General features: G+C 39.6%; 1 protein-coding gene across 6 annotated transcripts in view; it reads left to right on the top strand.

The window, feature by feature from the left end:
* The first annotated feature begins 571 nt into the window (after window positions 1–571).
* RBL2 (RB transcriptional corepressor like 2) overlaps window positions 572–20,670 on the top strand; it is a 36,236-nt gene continuing 16,137 nt past the window's right edge. For 4 of the 6 annotated variants that reach the window (XM_014445503.2, XM_014445505.2, XM_014445504.2 and 1 more), the window contains exons 1-14: window positions 572–747; window positions 2,566–2,675; window positions 3,638–3,741; window positions 6,286–6,423; window positions 7,466–7,630; window positions 8,091–8,202; window positions 8,975–9,244; window positions 9,439–9,716; window positions 9,801–9,977; window positions 10,649–10,720; window positions 11,787–11,892; window positions 12,464–12,669; window positions 13,241–13,405; window positions 19,206–19,377. In XM_014445503.2, the coding sequence (XP_014300989.1) occupies window positions 695–747; window positions 2,566–2,675; window positions 3,638–3,741; window positions 6,286–6,423; window positions 7,466–7,630; window positions 8,091–8,202; window positions 8,975–9,244; window positions 9,439–9,716; window positions 9,801–9,977; window positions 10,649–10,720; window positions 11,787–11,892; window positions 12,464–12,669; window positions 13,241–13,405; window positions 19,206–19,376 (2,127 nt within the window). In that variant the 5' untranslated portion in view covers window positions 572–694 and the 3' untranslated portion in view covers window position 19,377. Of the gene's footprint in view, window positions 748–2,565; window positions 2,676–3,637; window positions 3,742–6,285; window positions 6,424–7,465; window positions 7,631–8,090; window positions 8,203–8,974; window positions 9,245–9,438; window positions 9,717–9,800; window positions 9,978–10,648; window positions 10,721–11,786; window positions 11,893–12,463; window positions 12,670–13,240; window positions 13,406–19,205; window positions 19,378–19,518; window positions 20,636–20,670 lie in introns of those variants that run through there. The other 2 variants (XM_023744397.1, XM_023744399.1) reach the window with 2 other exon arrangements.

The following is a 20,670-nucleotide window of genomic DNA, read 5'->3' as shown; positions in this document are numbered from 1 at the left end:
TTGCTCTGTGTGAAGCTCTGTGTCCGCTGGGGCAGCTGTGCTGGAGCACAGGGACCGAGGTGAAGGCAGGCAGGAGGGCTCCCCGCGCCAGGCGCTGCCCGCACCTCACAGTGGTGGTTCGCTTTTCTCGGAAGCAGGCGTGATCGTTAGGGGACTTTTGTGAAATCCTGGATTTCACTGGGCCAGATTGATTTCCCAGTTTCCTTTTGCCAATCTTTAAGTATTTACAAAAATAGCAGTAGGTGCTAGCTGTTTCTCAAAGATATTCTACATTTTCTAATGCTTGTTTTTGCCTTCAAGCTTACGTTTTGAAGGAGGGGGTCATAGGGAAATATGCATTATCTTAAAGATTTAACTTCTAAGAGGCGAAATTTTAGTTAGCTGAAATGCAGATTCTTCTTTCACACGTCTTCACCGGATCATGGTGGCTGTAGAGGTGCCATGTCTAAATTCCAAGAATGGGGATATGCGAATCACTAGAATTTGTTAATAATACAAAGTCTGATTACCTTTAGTTCCCGTTTGCAAAGTAATGGAGTCTTTTCCGAACTAAAATAGTGTTCTTTCTCCCCCTTAGTCTAAAGCACTTAGAGTCTCCACGCCGCTCACTGGGGTGAGGTACATTAAGGATAACAGCAGCCCTTGCGTGACTCCGGTTTCTGCGGCCACGCACAGCCTGAGCCGCCTCCACACCATGCTGGCGGGCCTCCGAAGCGCACCCAGTGAGAGACTGGGACAGGTCCTGAGGTCAGTGTGAGCCCTTCCTGCCTTCTCAATGTGGCTGTTGCCTATTTTTCTAATTTTTTACTTTAATTTTTCACTACTTGTGCCTTCATTTACTCATTACTTATTTTATAGCTGTTGTCCGCAGAAGACATAGCAATGGAAGATGTATGGTTAGAAGGTCATTTTTCCTCAGGGTCTTAGTCTGTTCACACTGCTCTCACAGAGCACATAGACTGGGTGGCTTATAAACAACAGAAAGACCAGCACTAGACCCTGTAGAATAAGGCACCAGACTACGCCACCAGCTGTTCTGTCTTAAGATGTCAGGGAAGGGGATCATGAAGACGGTAGTTGTCAAAGGACTTCATGGAGAGGACTCGTCCTGGGCACATTTCCGAAGGGTGGGTCCCTACTAGGAAAGGTAGACAGTTAATGCACAGCCAGTGTAAAAGCACTGTAACTTCTGTAACTCTACAGAGCACCCTTAGCCCGAAAAGGACGTTAGTCCTAAAAGTTTATGACTTGATGACATAGGCCCTCTAGGGCCCATTTTATTTCAGGTGATCTGATATAAGAAGGCCCTGTATACACATATTAGTAACTCCCCACTCGTATCTGGACTCATTACATACCTAAGCTGACTGAGTTCCCTTCACATTTTCATGAAGTCTCCTGTTTTCATAAACTTGATTGTAATTAACACCCAACAGCAGGGGTCCTCAAACTTTTTAAACAGGGGGCCAGTTCACTGTCCCTCAGACCGTTGGAGGGCCGGACTATAGTTTAAAAAAAAACGATGAACAAATTCCTATGCACACTGTACATATCTTATTTTGAAGTAAAAAAACCAAACGGGAACAAATACAATATTTGTATTTGCATGTGGCCCGTGGGCAGTAGTTTGAGGACCGCTGCCCAACAGGCTCTGTCTGTATGGCCTCTTCCTAAGTCATGTTTTTAAAATGGACCTTGTTTACCTGGAGTTCAGAAGTATTTCATAAACACATTTTAGAAGCCTGATTGAATCTCTATCTTCCAAATCTTTGTACAATCTCTGACAAGAAGTAGCAGCTTCTTTCATCGTAAATACCATCCATGGTATTGAAATACCAGCAGGTACTAGGTAAAGCCGAAGGGCTTTGTTGTTGTAAAAGGTACCTGTGTGTGTTCATAAATAAAATTCTGTTTGTATAGCATATCCAGCAGCTATCTCTAGCAAGATTATAAAGAAACAAAAATCGGTTATAATTTTCTAAACTTGTTACATTTTTACATGAATATGTATATTTATGATCAAGATAAAAACTTAGTTGTTACAAAAGCACACATGGTGATACTCTGTATGCTTCTGCATTGGACATACATTGTCTTTCTAGTAAAATAAATTAGTAAAAAATGAGATAATTTGGTTTTCAGGGAACGATGTAGAATACCAGTAAGGGTGTATCTGAGTCTGTGGTAGAGATTACATACCCGTCAGCTGTTTTCTGCAGGAGTTTACTGGGCGTTGTGTGCCCTCTAGAGGAACAGTTGAGCGCAGTTAGTTGGTCAGCAGTGATTGCAGACGTGTAGGGTGGGGTCCAGTCACGGACATCAAACAGGCACAGAGGTTAAGGTTGCTAAACTTACTGCAGAGAATATACAACTGTACACAATACTTTTTTTTTTCACTGAAAATGGTAATACCAACACCTTTATCAAAGAAGTATGGGTGAGTGTATAGTTTGTGTTCAAAGTATTTTATATTTACAGGTTAGTACAAATACAGAGTTGTAAACAGTTTATCACTTTGTAACTCGGCAAGACCTTTAAATTAGATAATTTCTTTTTATTTTTTAGGACATGTTCTAGAGATCCAACCCAGGCTATTGCCAACAGATTGAAAGAAATGTATGAAATATATTCTCAGCATTCCCAGCCAGATGAGGAATTCAGTAATTGTGCTAAAGGTGAAGCTTAATATTGTCTTTATTGTTCTCATCTTGATGTTTAACTACATGGAGTCCTTTCTTGGTAACTGAGTCAGAAACATGAAGATTTATGCGTTTAGATTGAAGGCTAATTTTATGTCAGCCCGGTGATTTCTGGGCCCTTCTCAGTAAGAAATTTTATTTTATTTACTTATTTTTTGTTAATCCTCACCCAAGGATATTTTCCCCATTGCTTTTTAGAGAGTAGAAGGGAGGGGGAGAGAGAGAAACATGAATGTGAGAGAGAACCATGGATTGGCTGCCTCCTGCATATCCCACACTGGAGATCGAGCCCGCAACCTGGGCATGTGCCCTTAACTGGAATCGAACCCAAGACCCTTTTGTCCTCAGGCCAATGCTCTATCCACTGAGCCAAACCAGCCAGGGCTATTCTGATGTCTTTATTATGTTGACCTTCGGGTACTTTCTCATTTGGAAAATTTTCGTTTTCATTTGTAGACTGGATATTAAATATAGAAATATTGTGATTCTTTAGAATTTTAAAAATAAGAACAGAAGACATAGCTGTTTTCATGCCCAGATCTGTGCTAGGTGTTTTTGAGGTTTTCAATTAAAACCAAGTATGAGTGGAATAGTAAACCAACTATATACCTCCCAGCACAGAGCTGCTCTGCTCAAACATCCCCACAGAATAAAAATGATGTGAATCTTCATGGAATGCCATCATAGCTGGACTCATTAAATACCATACTCATTAAATTCCAGTTATTTATGTGAAAATTTCATTTCACAGTTTTAGAAAAATTTAAGTGTTACCATGAAAAAAATTAAGGAATCTTAGGGATGATTGAAATAGCAACTGTAGGAAGTGTATGGGTTTTTAAATTTTATATTGTGGGCAGGGGATGGGATGGCCCTCATTTTTCACAACGTTTCTTTTCTTTGCATGTGATTGTTGTGTTTTTTTTATATTTATGCAGAAATTGCCAGCAGACACTTTCGTTTTGCAGAGATGCTTTACTATAAAGTATTAGAATCCATTATTGAGCAGGAACAAAAGAGACTGGGAGACATGGATTTATCTGTGAGTAAATATCCAATGTATTGATCAGAACAGTAAAATGTGCTTTCCTGTCAGCCCTAGCCACCAAAAGAAAACACACTGTTATTGAACAAGAGAAATGATATGTGGTTTTGAGGGAATAACATTGGCACCTAAGGAAACTGGCTATTATGAATAATGGTTCTGAGTTCTTTTCTTTTTTTTAAAATATATTATTGATTTCAGAGAGGAAGGGAGAGGGAGAGAGAGTTAGAAACATCAATGATGAGAGAGAATCATTGATTGTCTGCTTTCTGCACGCCCCCTACTGGGGATTGAGCCCGCAACCTGGGCATGTGCCCTTTACCAGAATGGAACCTGGAACCCTTCAGTCCACAGGCCGACACTCTATCCACTGAGCCAAACCAGCTATGGCTGGTTCTGAGTTCTTTCACCTTCAGCCCCCATTCAGTGCCTTGCTGCAGCAGGCCATGTATTACAACTTTCAACTTCTGTGGGTAGTAAAACTAGTTAAGGGTTAAAACACTCAGACTTAACTGAGTTTTTAAATAACATGGGGTTTTTTATCAAGCCTTCTTTCTATAGCAAGAATAAATTGAGTATTGACTCAGTAGGACTTTTAATAAATATTCAGCCATTTCTCTTGGCTAAGATAATTCTTTTTTTATTGATTTTAGAGAGGAGGGGAGAGGGATAGAGAGAAATGTCAATGAGAGAGAAAAATCACATCAATCAGTTGCCTCCTGCACGCCCCCTCCTGGGGATCAAGCCTGCAACCTGGGCTTGTGCCTGACAGGGAATAGAACCAGGGACCTCTTGGTTCATGGGTCACACAGGTAGGGTTAGCTGAAATAATTCTTTTTCCTAGGTTTTACTAATAAAACAAATGTAAATTGATTTTAAACAAGTGATATTTACTTTCAATTATATCAAAAAAAATTGTAACTAATTTTTTAAATAACATTTTAAAGAAAATTACAAAATGGACCTATAATTGTTCTAATTCTTTGTACCTAGTTCCTTTTCTTTTTTATATATAAAAATATGGTGGGCCCTGGCCAGTTTGGCTCAGTGGATAGACTGTCGGCCTGCGGACTGAAGGGTCCCAGGTTCGATTCCAGTCAAGGGCATGTACCTTGGTTGCAGGCACATCCCCAGTAGGGGGTGTGCAGGAGACAGCTGATCGATGTTTCTCTCTCATCGATGTTTCTGACTCTCTATTCCCTCTCCCTTCCTCTCTGTAAAACAATCAATAAAATATATTTTAAAAAATGTGGTAGGAATTTAAAAGATTGTTTTATGACAAATTTTTAGACTTTGAAACACATACAGAAGAATTACAGTAGTTTAGCGGTTGATAGTAAGTAGATACCTGTATACTCACCTAAGGAACGTATTTTTCAAAAAATTTTTATTGTAGTAAAAAATAAAATATGCTATCTTAGCATTTTTCAATGCTCAGTTCACTGGCATTAACTATTCACAATGTTGTGCATCCCCCTCAACACTAGCCATCTTCACAATTTTTTATCATCCCAAACTGATAGTTTATATACCTATAAATAATGACTTCCCACTCACTCCTCCCTTTAGCCCCTGGTAACTTTTGTTCTTCTTTCTCTATGCATTTACCTATTTTAGGTACCTTAGATAGTCATACAATATTTGTTCTTTTGTGTCTGGCCCATGTTACTCAGCATTATGTTTTCAAGGTTCATCCATGTTGTAGCATGTGTCAGAATCTTATTCCTTTTTAATGATGAATAATATTGTATGCATACACACCACATACATGTGTATGTTACATTTTGTTTGCCATTAATCTGTTGATGGACATTGAGTTGTTTCCACCTTTTGGCTATTATGAATAATGCTGTTATAAACATTGGTGTACAAGTATTTATTTGAGTCTCTGCTTTCAATTCTTTTTGGTATATATATACTCTGAGTATAAATTACATCAGATATCTGATTTACAAATATTTGCCCCCATTCTTTGGGTTGTCTTTTCAAATCATTGATGGTGTTTTTTGATACACAAAGGTTTTAATTTTAATGAAGTCTAATTTACCTATGTTTTGCTCTTGTTGGCTATGCTTTTTGTGTCTATATAACTTTTTAGTTTTAAAAAATATATAATTTTAGGAAATAAATAAGCAAAGGAAAAGTACATGTGAAAATCATCTGTGATTATATCACCCTGAGTAAGCATGTTGACCATCTAGCCAAGTCACCTGTCCTCCTTCCAGCCATCTTTTTATGACAGTGGCCTCTGACTGTAATGCTAGTGTGTAACATCTTTCCAGATCATTAGTCTTCTAAGCATCAGAGTGTATGTATATTTTAATTAGGGATGAAATTTTTGTATTAGCTATATTTCATGATATATAAGATTTTTGAAAGTTGCTAAAAAATGGACTTATTTATAAAGTTAAAAGTTTTGTAAGAAAAGCACATACTACTCACTAATTCAGAGAATAAGACTTTGGTATTTTAACTTGACTGGGTATAAAATGTCTTATTAGAGTAGACTAATGTTTCTGCATGTTAATAACTGTTTTACAGGGCATTCTGGAACAAGATGCATTCCACAGATCACTCTTGGCCTGCTGCCTCGAGGTTGTCACTTTTTCTTATAAGCCTCCTGGGAATTTTCCATTCATTACCGAAATATTTGATGTGCCACTTTATCACTTTTATAAGGTATTTTTAAAAATCTGATACTAATGAGAAAATTATAGATGAGACCAACTTCCTATTGTTAGCCATCTAGTTCATTTTAATAACTAAGTGCATTTATTTTTAATTACATTTATTAATAATTTCTACTGTATTTGGGGAGCAGAGAAGAAATAGAGTCCTAAGAACTATATAAATTCTTTTACTGTACAGTAAAGACCTATGCTCAGCGAGTTTCATTTTATTCCTTTCATTTCATAAAGGCTTTTAAGATACTTTCATTTTATGAGCTTAAGGTTTTAAAAAAAATAGCAAACCTATCACTAGCTTATCTTACAGAGCAATCTCTTTTTTTAAAAATATATTTTATTGATTTTTTACAGATAGAAAGGGAGAGATAGTTAGAAACATCGATCAGCTGCCTCCTGCACACCTCCTACTGGGGATGTGCCCGCAACCAAGGTACATGCCCTTGACTGGAATCGAACCTGGGACCTTTCAGTCCGAAGGCCAACGCTCTATCTACTGAGCCAAACCGGCTAGGGCAAGAGCAATCTTTTTTATGGAATTTAAGTAATATTGAATGTGTCTTTCAGAAACAAAAATCCTCTTAGATGTGATTATAGAGTCACAGAGGAAGGGCATTGACTGGTTGTTTCCTTCTTGATATTAACTGAGTGTATGAATTTATTTAATTCAGCTACAGCAGTCAAAACGTTTTTATAGTGGCAGAGATTGAATGTTTAGAGTTTTTAAATACAAAATTTAAAGAGTAATGTTTCACTCTCAATAGATAAGACATTCTTTCATTTAAATGTTGAAATATAGCACTATGAAAAGATTTTATATAACTCATAAATGCAATTTAAATATTAATTATTTATAAAGGCAGAAGGGAAGAGCAGCTGTTTCAAAATAGTACTATCCTTTAAACTTATAATTTTTTATAAATTGTCTTTGTTATATCTATAAATATATAAAAAAGTTACCTTTTTTTATACATATATGTTTTTTTATTATATATATTTTTTAAAATTATTAAACCAGGGCCTTTTCTTCATTTCAGGTGATAGAAGTATTCATCCGAGCAGAAGATGGCCTTTGCAGAGAGGTGGTGAAACACCTCAATCAGATTGAAGAACACATCTTGGATCATCTGGCCTGGAAGCCAGATTCTCCGCTCTGGGACAAGATTAGAGAGAATGACAACCGAGTCCCTACCTGTGAAGAGGTTTGTGAGAGATTGTAACATCTTTCTATAAGGAAAGTACATCAGTATCTAGTCTGCTCATCACCCTTCTTCCCAAGGCACAGTTACACTTCATGTCTTCCTTGTGCAGGGTGAGAGGGTACAACACCTGCATCAAATAGGAAACAAGAATCAGAATAACTGTGCGCTTGCCCCAGGTTTTCAGTGACAGGGGAAGAATTCGGTGTTCTACCTTGATCTCTTAATCAAGTTTCTCTACCTTAGATGCTTGATACTCTAATTCTCCACATCAGTAAGGACTGCTGATTCATATTTAATATCTATTTACCAGGTTTTGAAATGTTTAAGCCTGCCAGTGGAAAAGACAGCTGATAGATGGAATAAGGGATGAGCCAAGACAGTTCAATTTTACCTTAGGTGATTATTGTATTTTTAATAATGCTTTTTGAATAATGGCATTCTGTGTGAACATTCTTTGCAGGTCATGCCACCGCAGAACCTGGAAAGAGCAGATGACATGTGTATGGCTGGCACCCCTTTGACTCCCAGAAGAGTGAGTGAAGTTCGTGCCGAGACTGGAGGCCTTGGAAGAAGTAAGTTTAAATACTAAGGCACGTAGATGGGGTCTAATATCTGGGGATTTGACTTCCATCTAAACTTGCAAGTGAAGTTCATAGGGCATATACAGGGTGTCCCCAAAAAATGTGTGATAGCTGATTCTATTACATTTTGAAAATGAACGGTATTTTAATAAACACCGCCTTTATAATTATTCTACACGTGTAGACATTTTTTTGGGACACACTGTATTTCTCAATAAAGTTGTTTTAAAAAATTAAACTAAGCTTAATTGAATAAAAAACATGCATGTCCATTCTTTCTAAAGGACATTATTGAGTTTTATTAATTTTCTGTATTTGGACAAAGATGAAGGTTCATAAAACAGGGGGAAAATGCTCCCAGATGGGGATATCAAATCCATCAGGTCCCCTTATCAAGTGGTGGGTTTATGTCAAAATCACATTTTACATGAGCATCAGGTAGAAATTGAATATGGTTAAAAATATCGTGGAAAAATAGAACAATTCTTTAAATTGCCCCTCGCTCATCAAGGCCCTGAAGTAGCGGAGGGCAAAGCCTCATTTGATTTAGCAGAAGGTGGAGTGAAGAAGGGAGTCCTGAGAGACAAATAGAGAAAAATCTTTCTTTAAATGTTGCTCATAATAGTGTTCAGTGGAATTATTACTATGATGTGACTCCTGTAATTTTTGTTGGCTTTTAAATTAGTTTTTGTGCACTAATAACAGCTTGGATGAGTCCTCTCCTTCTCCCTGAGTGAAGTGCTTTGATTTTTTTTGGCTCTAGGCATCACCTCTCCAACCACATTGTATGAGAGGTACAGCTCCCCAACCGCCAGCTCCACCCGAAGACGGCTCTTTGTCGAGAACGACAGCCCCTCTGACAGAGGAGCACCCGGGCGCGGGCCCCCACAGCCCCTGGTCAGTGCTGTCCCCGTGCAGAATGTGCCTGGGGAGGCGGTTCCTGTCACACCAGTTCCTGGACAGACTTTGGTCACCATGGCAACAGCCACGGTCACAGCCAACAATGGACAAACTGTGACCATTCCTGTACAAGGTAAGGCAGGCTGAGTTGGATATCGAGTTCTTTCTCTGTGGCATTCATTGGGAAGTTACCTGAGATTCGGCTGGAATGATGATGCGACAATTTGCGGGGAGGGGGTTAGGAGAGGGAGGAATTGGAAACCCTGCCTGGGGAACCTTGTATTATCAGCATTTTCTTTGTGCTTTTTTCTTTGTAACAAACGACAGGTATTGCCAATGAAAATGGAGGGATAACTTTCTTCCCGGTCCAAGTCAATGTTGGGGGGCAGCCATCAGCCGTGACGGGCTCCATGCAGCCCCTCAGTGCCCAGGCCCTGGCTGGGAACTTGAGCTCTCAACAGGTGACAGGAACCACCTTGCAAGTCCCAGGGCAGGTGGCCATTCAGCAGCTCTCCCCAGGGGGGCAGCAGAAGCAAGGCCCCTCCTTGCCCAGCGGCAGCGGCAGGCCCAGGAAGACCAGCTCTCTATCGCTGTTCTTTAGAAAGGTAACTTTTCATATCCTCTCCCTGGTCATGCGTTTGGGGAATGTGTTAGATAAACAGGTTCTGAGATGGTTTTTTATCTACCAGGTTTACCACTTAGCAGGTGTCCGCCTTCGGGATCTTTGTGCTAAGCTGGATATTTCAGATGAGCTAAGGAAAAAGATCTGGACCTGCTTTGAATTCTCCATAGTTCAGTGTCCTGAACTTATGATGGACAGACACCTGGACCAGTTGTTAATGTGTGCCATTTATGTGATGGCAAAGGTGAGTACTTCGGACTATAAAAGGAAAAAGATGATACGTCCCTACTCTCAGGAAAAAAAAAAAATTCTTTATCCTCACCTGAGGATTTTTCCCATTGATTTTTTTTGAGAGAGGAAGGGATATAGAGAGACACAGACACATCAATTGGTTGTCTCCCATACTCATCCTGACGGGCTGGGTATCGAACCCACGACATTTGGTACATGGGCTGGTGCTCTAACCACTGTACACATTGGCCTAGACATCTGTGATTATATATTCATTTCTTTTAATTTTTGAAAGATCACTGTTGGATACTGGATTCTTTAGATTTTTTACTTTGAGCACTTTTAATATGTTGTTTGACTGCCGCTTTGCCTGCATAGTTTCTGAGTAGAAGTTGTCTCTTCTTTTACTGGGGTTCTATAGTAAGTGAAATGCCGTTTTCTCACGCTCATGAAATGTTATGCCAGGTCTTAGTTTAGGTACCATTTACCACCTCTATTGTTGCTGAATTTTAAGTTTTCTTTCATAGATATTTCTTCACTTGTGTGCCTTAGGACCATTTGAAGATTTTAAGTGACTAATTTTAATAGAATTTTCACCAGGTTAACTGTGGAGCAAGTGTGTAGTGCTCACAGTATGTTGCTGGAAGTCCATCGCTCTCACAAAATACTCTTATTCTTTTCCAGGTCACAAAAGAGGACAAGTCCTTCCAGAACATTATGCGTTGTTACAGGACTCAGCCACAGGCCCGGAGCCAGGTAACTTACTCCTCTTAGGGTTAAAAATAAAGCTTCATGTCTTTGAGAAACACAAAAAGTCAACCCGAGTTGTTTCTGTAGCCTTTTCCCCAGACTTTAAAGGAAGTCTTTAGTTTAATCAGCGGTTCTCAACCTGTGGGTCGCGACCCCTTTGGCGGTCGAACGACCCTTTCACAGGGGTCGCCTAAGACCATCCTGCAGATCAGATATTTACATGACGATTCATCACAGTAGCAACATTACAGTGATGAAGTAGCAACGAAAATAATTTTATGGTTGGGTCAGAACATGAGGAACTGTATTTAAAGGGCCAGAAGGTTGAGAACCACTGGTTTAAGTTCTCTTTTCTCCTAAAGGCAATGACATGAAATAACAGACGCCTTAATTTAGCTAATCACAGGAAAGATGTAAACTAGAAGGTTGTTTGGTTTCTGTGCCACCTTTCAGTCTGATTTAGGAAATGCGGTACATTTAACCAAGACAACATCTAATGAAGATTTAAGACTCATTTTACCTTTAATATTATTCATCTCCCTTAAAGGGGCAGGCGTGTGTGACATCTGTGGTTGGCTTAGAACAGGGGTGGGCAAACTTTTTGACTCGAGGGCCACAGTGGGTTCTTAAACTGGACCAGAGGGCCGGAACAAAAGCATGGATGGAGTGTTTGTGTGAACTAATATAAATTCAAAGTAAACATCATTACATAAAAGGGTACGGTCTTTTTTTTTTTTTTTTAGTTTTATTCATTTCAAACGGGCCAGATCCAGCCTGCGGGCCGTAGTTTGCCCACGGCTGGCTTAGAATGACGTGGCTTTATGGTTGGGTCCTATCCTGCTCTGTCCCATTGTAGGCTGTACTTGGAATTTCAAGCAGCAGGCCCTGGGGTCCCCCTGGATCTGTTACATAACAGACATATGACCTTGGCTGCATTGATTAACTTCCCCTGAGGAGGAGAACTATTGTTTCACAGGATTGTTGTGAGAATTAAATCACATGTCAAGGCCATGTGATCTAGGCTGTTTCCATAAATTGTCATTTCTGTCCCCTTCTCATGGTCTCCCTAAAGGTGTATAGAAGTGTTTTGCTAAAAGGGAGAAGGAAAAGAAGAAATTCTGGCAGCAGTGAAAGCAGAAGCCATCAGAATTCTCCAACAGAACTAAACAAAGACAGAAGTAAGTGGGATCTTTGTGAACACGTACAAAATAAAATTAACTTTAGGCCTAGAAGATTGAAGATTCCTAAATGAAATTACTTCTAAGGAAACTATGAATAAACTATATTATTGGAAAAGGATTTGTTGGAAGAAGAAATGATTCTAAATTTAGTGGCAACGTTGTTTGTCCTTTATCCCATAGTTTTGAGGCACATCATGCAAAACATTTTTCTCCAGGGGACTCAGGCAGGAATTTGCTGGCCTGCGTTTCAGGGAAGTCTGGCATGCCAGCTGAATCCGTGCTGTGGAAATGCCCTCCCTAATTGTTTGCACCCCTTACTGCAGGGGCAGGTTCTGGAGACTTGGTGAAACTTACCAGTGATACCGTCTCCTTGTGCCCTACCTTTATGGCCTGGGGGGAATGTTAGTACTTAATGTCTTACCTGCCTGCGCTTTGTTCCCTGGTAAAAGAATTAATGCCCATTTGCTGCCATTATACAAGTAGAGCAGGTAGCTGTTTGTTTTTAAAAAGCAAATGCAGTAGGATAAAGGCAGTCTCTCTGTTTCACCCCTTGCTCTACCTGCCACAGCCAGTAGAGACTCCAGTCCTGTCATGAGGTCCAGCAGCACCTTGCCTGTCCCACAGCCCAGCAGCGCCCCTCCTACACCCACCCGCCTCACAGGCGCCAACAGCGACCTGGAGGAGGAGGAGAGGGGAGACCTCATCCAGTTCTACAACAATGTCTACGTCAAACAAATTAAAACATTTGCCCTGAAGTACTCACAGGCCAACGTGGTAGGTTTGACGGGGATTATTTCGTACTTTGTTTTCCCTTTTGAGGGGTGAGGAATCACTTCTGTGTGAGCAGTTCCACATGTAAACTGGTTTCATTAATAACCCTCTTTGTTAAGTAAAAGGGAGGGAGTCTAACAGAAAAGTGTGACTCATACAGTTTATAGTGTTGTGTCACATTAAACAAGAGGAGAAGGTACCTGGATTCCCTACGGAGGACAGCAGTACAGAGAATGCACGGGCTCCCGGCGTCCGGAACTCAGCAGCTGTGGCAGCCGTGCTAGTTCGTTAGCTTTCCCCGGGCCTTTCGTTTCCTCCTCTAAGAAATAGGCATGAGTGTCCCCAGGTCGGTGTGGGATTGAACGACACAATGCACTAAAAGTGCTTAAAACAGACTGGCACAAGCAAGCCCTTACATGGTTGCTGTTTGTATGCTTTTCTTTAGGTTTATTAGTTGGTGTCATTCATAAAGCTAATGGTTTATTATCTTTTCACTCTTACAACAAAAATAACCACTTTCAAAAAGACCTGGTTAGAAACTGGGCTTAGCTGAGAAATTCTCTTTTTTTCACAGACGGAGGCCCCTCCGCTGTCTCCCTACCCATTTGTAAGAGCAGGCTCCCCGCGCCGCGTGCAGCTGTCTCAGAACCATCCCGTCTACATTTCCCCGCATAAACACGAAATCGTGCTTTCTCCTCGAGAAAAGATTTTCTACTACTTCAGCAACAGTCCTTCCAAGGTGAGCCTGGCCCCTCGGCTTTTCCCACCCACAACATGCTTAGGAGTCTAGAAACGGTGGATGGGAGCTTCCAGGGAAAAGTGACCAGTTAGGTCCCAGTGGAGCGAAAACCAGGGGTTACGGGGGGAGAATTTCAGAGTTGGAAATCAAGTTAAGGGACTTGGATTTATTTTCATTCTTTCCTTTTCCTGTTTGTGCATTTTTAACATTCTACTGTAAATCTGGGATTTTGTGGTTTTTATTCCATCTGTAAAATTTTTAAATTCCAAATTTTTTTAGGGAAAGAAAATTGGTTTCTCTAAACCGATGACCGAGTACCTCTTTCTGCGACAGGCAGTGTCTCTGTCCCCTGTGTTCTTCGTCTTGGCCTGGGGCGGGGGGGGGGGGTGGACATTCTGCACAGTGCGGTGCTGGTCACTTAGCCTGGATTTGTGAGCCGCATCGGCCTCAGTCTAGGGTGGGGATGGGGAGGGAAGCTTGCGTCAGGCCTGGTGGTGAAAGTCAGCAGCTGCCGAGTGTGCAAGGAAAGGGGCTCAGGAAGCAGCAGCCACTGGGAATCATGCTGCGGTGAGGAGTGCGGCTGGTCCCAAAGGCCTGATGGGACATTGTGTTTATAGATTGCACTCTCACAAATGCATATATGGTGAGAAATGGCAGGTGGGGGAGGGCCCCGTTCTAGAGTGAAGGAAACTGAACAGGCCTGACAACCACACGCAGTAGGTCCTACATGGAAACTTAGCTGTAAAGCACATTTTTGTGGGAAAACTTGATGTGGACTTTATGTTGATATTTACCTTTAAAGTTTCTGTTAAATTTCTTTGGTTTTGATGGTGGTACTGGATTATGTAGGAGAATATGCTTGAGGTAGTCAGAGAGGCCCTGTTCCAGTGTCAGTAACTTACTTTCAAATGGTTCAACTATAAAAGATTATAGAGAGGACAAATGAGGTAAGTGTTCATCGATAATGAGTACTCAGTGTACTATTCTTCCAACTTTTCTGTAAGATTGAAATCTTTAAAAATAGAAAGTTAGGAAAATAAGTAAAAAAAATGTTCAAAAATATAATGGAAAAACTTCTATAAATAGCAGCAAAGTATCACATAGCTTGGAATAAATGTATCAAATTATTTAACTTGAATTAGCGGTTTTAAAAAATTGGAATTATACTAATGTTTCTGAATAGGAAGACCAAATATGAAAAAGATTTATAATTTCCTCAAACCATTTCATAGGTTTAATCTAATGCCAATAATATTCACAGTACAATTATGTACTGTGAACAAAAATGGCAATAGCCCCTAAAAAAACAACTGGAGTTGGATGAAATGACTCTGACATTTCCTCTATTAGATTTTCCTCTTATAACTATAACCATATTAATCCAGTTGGAATTTAAGAGTAAAATGGGGGAAAAAAGAACCAGAATACTCATTTCAAAAGAAGGGCTAACAAATGGAAGTATGGAAAAATAGCAATTAAATGTAAATGGTCTAAGAATACCAATTAAAAGGCAGAATTGTAACACTGGGTGAAAAAGCAAGACCCATCTATTTATTGCTTATGTGTAACACACTTTAAAGACACAGCTAGTTTAAAGGATTATAACCCCAGACTCCCATTAACTAATAAATAAATAAAATGTAGATCCATACGATGGAATATTACTCCAATAAAAAAGTACTGACACAGGCTACAACATTGGTGGACCTTGAACACATCCAGCTCAGGGAAGAAGCCAGTCCCAAGAGGATACACATGTGTGATCCTTTATAGGGAATGTCCAGAGGGCAGACTCACTGAAGCACAAGTAGATGAGTGAGTGCTGACTGCTGGGGAAGTGGAAGGCACAGAGTTTCTGAGCTGACGAAAGAGTGATGATTGCACAACTCCAGAGACATACTAAAAGCCAAGGGTTTGTACACTTCAAATAGATGAATTATACGGTATGTGAGTTATATCCCTATAAAGCTGTGTTTTTAAAAAAGTAAAAGGATAGAAAAAGTTATACTCTATTGACACTTACCAAAAGAAAGCTTGGATTGCTATATTAATATCTGAAGAGCAAAAAATATTACCAGTGCTAAGAAGGTCATTTCCTAATGATAAGGACATATAATCCTAAATAGAAAAAAAGAACAAGTAGAGAAAATCAGTAAGGATATTCAGGATTCGTTAATGTTGTTGACTAACTGGTTTACAGAACATTCCAGTGGCACCAAGTACACATGGGACATTTACCAAGATAGAACACATTCTGGATCACAAAACAAGTCTCAATAAATTGTAAAGGATTCAGATAATGTATTTTCTCTGGAAAATCCCCAAATTTTTGGAAACTAAATTGTGTATTTCTGAATCAACATATCTAAATTTGTGAAATTCAGCAAAAACAGTGCTAAGAGGAAAAACGATAGTTCTAAATACCTATATAGGAAGAAAAAAGGTCTCAAGTTAGTGACTAAGCAACTTGAGAAAGAACAGGAATCAATGAAATAAACAACTGAAAGTAGAGAAAATAAAAGCCATTAAAAATTAAAGGTTTTGGTTTTTTTGAGAAGATAAAAAAGACACATCTCTGTATAGACTAAGTAGGAAGGATAAAAAAACAACTTTGTGCCAATAAATGTGATAATGCAGATGAAACGAACTAACTCCCTGAAAGACAAACTTCTAAAAAAGTAAAAAGGAAGTAGTTTTAATAGCCCTATCCAACATTCATTCATGATAAAACTCTCAGGGGACTTCCTCAACCTGATAAAGAAGATATATATATATTTAAAATCTATCGCTAACCTCATACTTAATGGTAAAAGACTGGATGCCTTCCCTCTAAGATCAGGAAGAAGGCAAGGATCTCTGCTCTTACCGCTCCTATTCAGCATTGTAACTGTAGGTCCTGTCAGACACAATAAGGCCAGATAGAGAAGACGTACGTGATGGAAAAGGAAGAAAACTGTCTCCATTCACAACATAGTTTTCTACACGGAAAAATCATAATCTACAAAAAGTTACTGGAATTAAAGATTAGGAAAGTTCCATAATTAACATATAAAAATCAAATATACGTATTTCTATATACCAGCAATGAGTAAGTAGAAGTAAAAGAATTTTAAACACTATACACAGCATTAAAAACTTAACACTTACAGTCAAGTCTGATAAAAGATGTGCAAGATTCGTATCCTAAAAACTACAGAATCTTGGTGAGAGAAGTTAAAGATTGAGAAAATGGAGAGATATATATCATGTCCAGGAACTGGAAACATCAAGATCTGTTTTCTCCCACTTGATCTACAAATTCAACCCCAATTCCTGTCAAAATCCTGGCAGAATTATTTATATAAGTTAAACTGGTTCCAAAACTTACATGAAAATGCAAAGGAACTAGAATAATTAAAACAATTTTGGAAAAATGAAACACACACGCTGTCTGATTTCAAGACTTACTTTAAAGCCACAGTAATCAAGACGGTGTGTGGTACTGGTAAAAGGAGAGTAACAGATCAATAGAACAGAATCCAGAAACAGACCACACATTCAGGTGGGGCAAGTGTAGGTTTACAGTTGTGAGTATGCAGTTCATGCTTATTATTTATTGTATTATTTCCCATATGACCAATTGTAAACCTCTTTTGCCCCACCATGTAAAAGGCCAGTAATTTTCAACAAAGGTGCAAAAGCAATTCAGTGGAGAAAGGATAGCCTTTTCAATAGTTGGTGCTGAAACAATTGGATACCTGTGTTCAAAAATAGTAAAGTTGCACCCAGACACTGTGCCATATACAAAAAATTAACTCAAAATGAACCACAGACCTAAACTATGAAACTTAAAAGTTAAACCATAGAAGCAAATCTTTGTGAACATGGGTTTAGATACAGCATCAATAGCACAATCTATAAAAGACTGACACATTAGATGATCAAAATTAAGACAGACAAGCCACAGACAGGAAGGAAATTTTACAGATCTCATAGCTGATAAAGGATTTGTACCTACAGTATGTAAAGGATTATCAAAACTCAAAAGGAAAACCAGATTTAAAAATGGGCAAAAGATTTTAACACACTTCACCTATTACCTGCCTATGAAAATGACTAAAATCTTAACGACAACAAACGCGGGCAGTGATGTAGAGCGATTGGAACTTAAATTGCTGGTCAGAACACAGAATGGTATAGCAGAGACGTTATACCTGGAAAATAGAGTTAAACATACCTTTACCATATAGCCAGTAATCCTCACTCCTAGGGATTTACCCATGTGGAATGAAAACTTAGGTTCATGCAAAACATGCTCATGAACGCTTATGACTTTATTCCTGTTTGCCAGACAGTAGAACACAACCCCAGTGTCCTCCAGCTGGTTAATGGGTAAACAGACCTGGGTAGTAGACCCAGCAGAGTACTCCTTTGCAGTAAAAAGCCCTGATACGCTTAGCAACGAAAATGAACCTCAAGGGCATTAATGCTTAAGTGGAAGTCGCTCATTCATCAGGCCACTTCCTGTCTTGATTCCATGTCTAGGACACTGTAGGGACAGAACATCAGTGACTGCCTTGGGGTGGGGTAGCTGGGACTACGAGGGAATTTCCTGGAGTGAAGGAACTGTTTTCTATCTTTACCGTGGTGATTACATGACTGTGTATTTGTTAAACGTGTAGAACTATACACTTACCAGGAGTTGTGACTTTCAATCCTGCTTGTCCATGATCACCAACTGGAAGGTGCCAGAAAAAACTGTAGCACAGAATTGGGAGTTTTTCCAATAAATGAAAGCAGTATTAGACTGTTGGAGAAATATTTGTCATCATGACTTACTAGGTGATAACAGATCAAGGACGAATATTACAAAGTGATATCAAGTGAGATGACTGGTCATGAGGGACACTGGTCAGGGCAGGTGCAGCTTGTTGAACAATCAGCATGGTAGCATTGTTTACAGCACCGAACAGCTGGGAGGGATTAAAACACGCCACATACTGGAGAGTACTGCATGCAGTGCGGGTGATCCACACAGACACGGAAGGTCTAAGCCCGTTTCCTCTGGGAAGTGCATGTGAACATATATGCTCATGTGCTTTCCAACAGGAAACAAGGGCAAGGAGGCAGCACATGAAAAAACCCTTTAACCAAACACGACCAGAAAAGAGTGGGGTACACTGACTTTGGGGCTTTGGAGGAACTGCTCGCTGAAGGCGCTGAGAACCGATCTGGTCTCCAGCACCAGGCAGTGTTTCCTCAGGAGGCGTTCCTCGCAGAGAATTTGCCCAACTGTTCTCCATCTTCCAAGGAGAACAAGTAACTATGACATTCCAGATCATACCAATAAGTTACTTACAAAGGATGCTTTAGGGAATTAAGGCTTACTTCTCTTGTGAAATTCCTGTTGAAAATGGCTGCTAGACTTAAAAAAAAAAATCGGCACAATACAATGCAAAATCATGCTATTTTTTAAAAAAGGAGAATGGGGATGTATGGAATTGATTAAGTTATCAGCAATGTCATGATCTATAACTACCATAGAAAGAAATCACAAATGTGTCAGCTCTTGCATTTTGGAAAAGTGTCCGTCCACTCCATCTGCGGAGCTTATTAAGCCCTCCTTCTCCGCCCAGTCATCGGCTCAGCCAGCAGAGAGGTTGACATGGGGAGGCTGGGTAGCTCAGTAGTTCTTTTCTCCATGGAGATGTTCAAACTCCTCAAGGTAAACCACTTAACTCATTTGAGGTTCTTTGCCTTAACAACGCATTGTGTGTATTCGGGTTTTCAAGTTTTTATATCTGTTTTTCCCTCGCTCTAGAGACTAAGAGAAATTAACAGTATGATACGGACAGGAGAAACTCCAACCAAAAAGAGAGGGATTCTTTTGGAAGATGGAAGTGAATCACCTGCCAAAAGAATTTGCCCAGAAAATCATACTGCCTTAATACGCCGTCTCCAAGATGTAGCTAATGACCGAGGTTCCCACTGAGGTTAGTCTGTTGTATTGAAACTCCTTTCACAAACTGTTTAACAGCATCATCTAATGCATGCTAGATTATGGGGCTCTTTTCCTTACTCTTTCCAATATCCTTATTTTTACTCATCCCATCTGCCTTTTTCCTACCACTCAGTGCTTGCCGTCAAGGCTGCTTAGAAACCAGTCTGGGATTTGTTAACTCTTTGGCAAAGCTTTTACAGGTATTGTAGAGAACAAAGCATGCTGAAACGTGTGCGGTCTCTGCTGACCCTCCAGCAGAGGCTGTTTCAGTCCATTCCTACCTGTTTGTGGTCTGCTCTGGCGCTCCTGAAAAGCAACACAAAAACTAGGTATTCTGTCCCAAAACACTTGGTAGGACTGTGCGAATTTTGCATTTTTGAAACTTAACAAGGGAGAGGGCCCGGCCCGCGTCTCCCGGTCCCTGTGTGTATCCTCCCCTCCCGTAGGTGTGGTGCAGCGTGGCAGGTGCTTGCGTGTTTGGTGTGTGGTGTGCGTGAGTTGTGTAAGAAGTGGCACTTTTGGGCTGTAAAAAGCATGATTTCGTAATCTAGGTTTTGCTGTATATTGTGATGGCACTTTCTACAATGTGAACTTTTATTAAGTACAAAACTGCTAGGCTAAACACTCAACGTCCTCTTTGATGCTTTTGTACGTTTTTAGAACTGTTAAAGCCCCAGTAGCCACCTTTGGGGCACGTATTTTAAATTTTCCAGGTTCCCCCCTCCCCCCCTATTAATAGGGATCAGCTGGCTAAGTGAAGATTTTTAAATCAAGTTGAATTAAGGAAATTAATATGAGAAATTATGGCCTCTTCCTTTAGGAGGTAGTTTTCCAAAAGACATGTGTCTACTAAGGTGATACATTTTAAACTATCTTTTGGTATGTTCCTGGCAGTTTAAAAAAAGAGTTTAGGTTTTCATTGAGTACATAGTACCAGTCATACAAATTAGAAAAGGTTATTTAACAGCTATTGAAGTATCTATATATAACTTTATTAATCAGTATTGTTCCAGCAGTTTTTAAGTTGACTGAATAATATTAGGGAGAAAATTCAATTGTAAATTGAATCAGTATAAACAAAGTTACTAGGTAACTTCATATTGCTCTGAAAGAAATATGGAACTTTAATTACACTGTTCAGTTAGAATAGTGTTCTGCAAAAATATTTATAAAACCTCTCCAGATACTTACTGCTACTGTAATTTTATATGAAAATAAGTGTATTTTTCAATAAAGCATTTATAAATTAATCTTTGTTCAGTTATACTGAGAAAAGGGTATTTAG

This window comes from Myotis lucifugus, unplaced genomic scaffold (assembly GCF_000147115.1).
Source record: "Myotis lucifugus unplaced genomic scaffold, Myoluc2.0 scaffold_460, whole genome shotgun sequence".
NCBI lineage: Eukaryota > Metazoa > Chordata > Mammalia > Chiroptera > Vespertilionidae > Myotis > Myotis lucifugus.
This window is presented reverse-complemented; position numbering and strand designations above follow the sequence as displayed.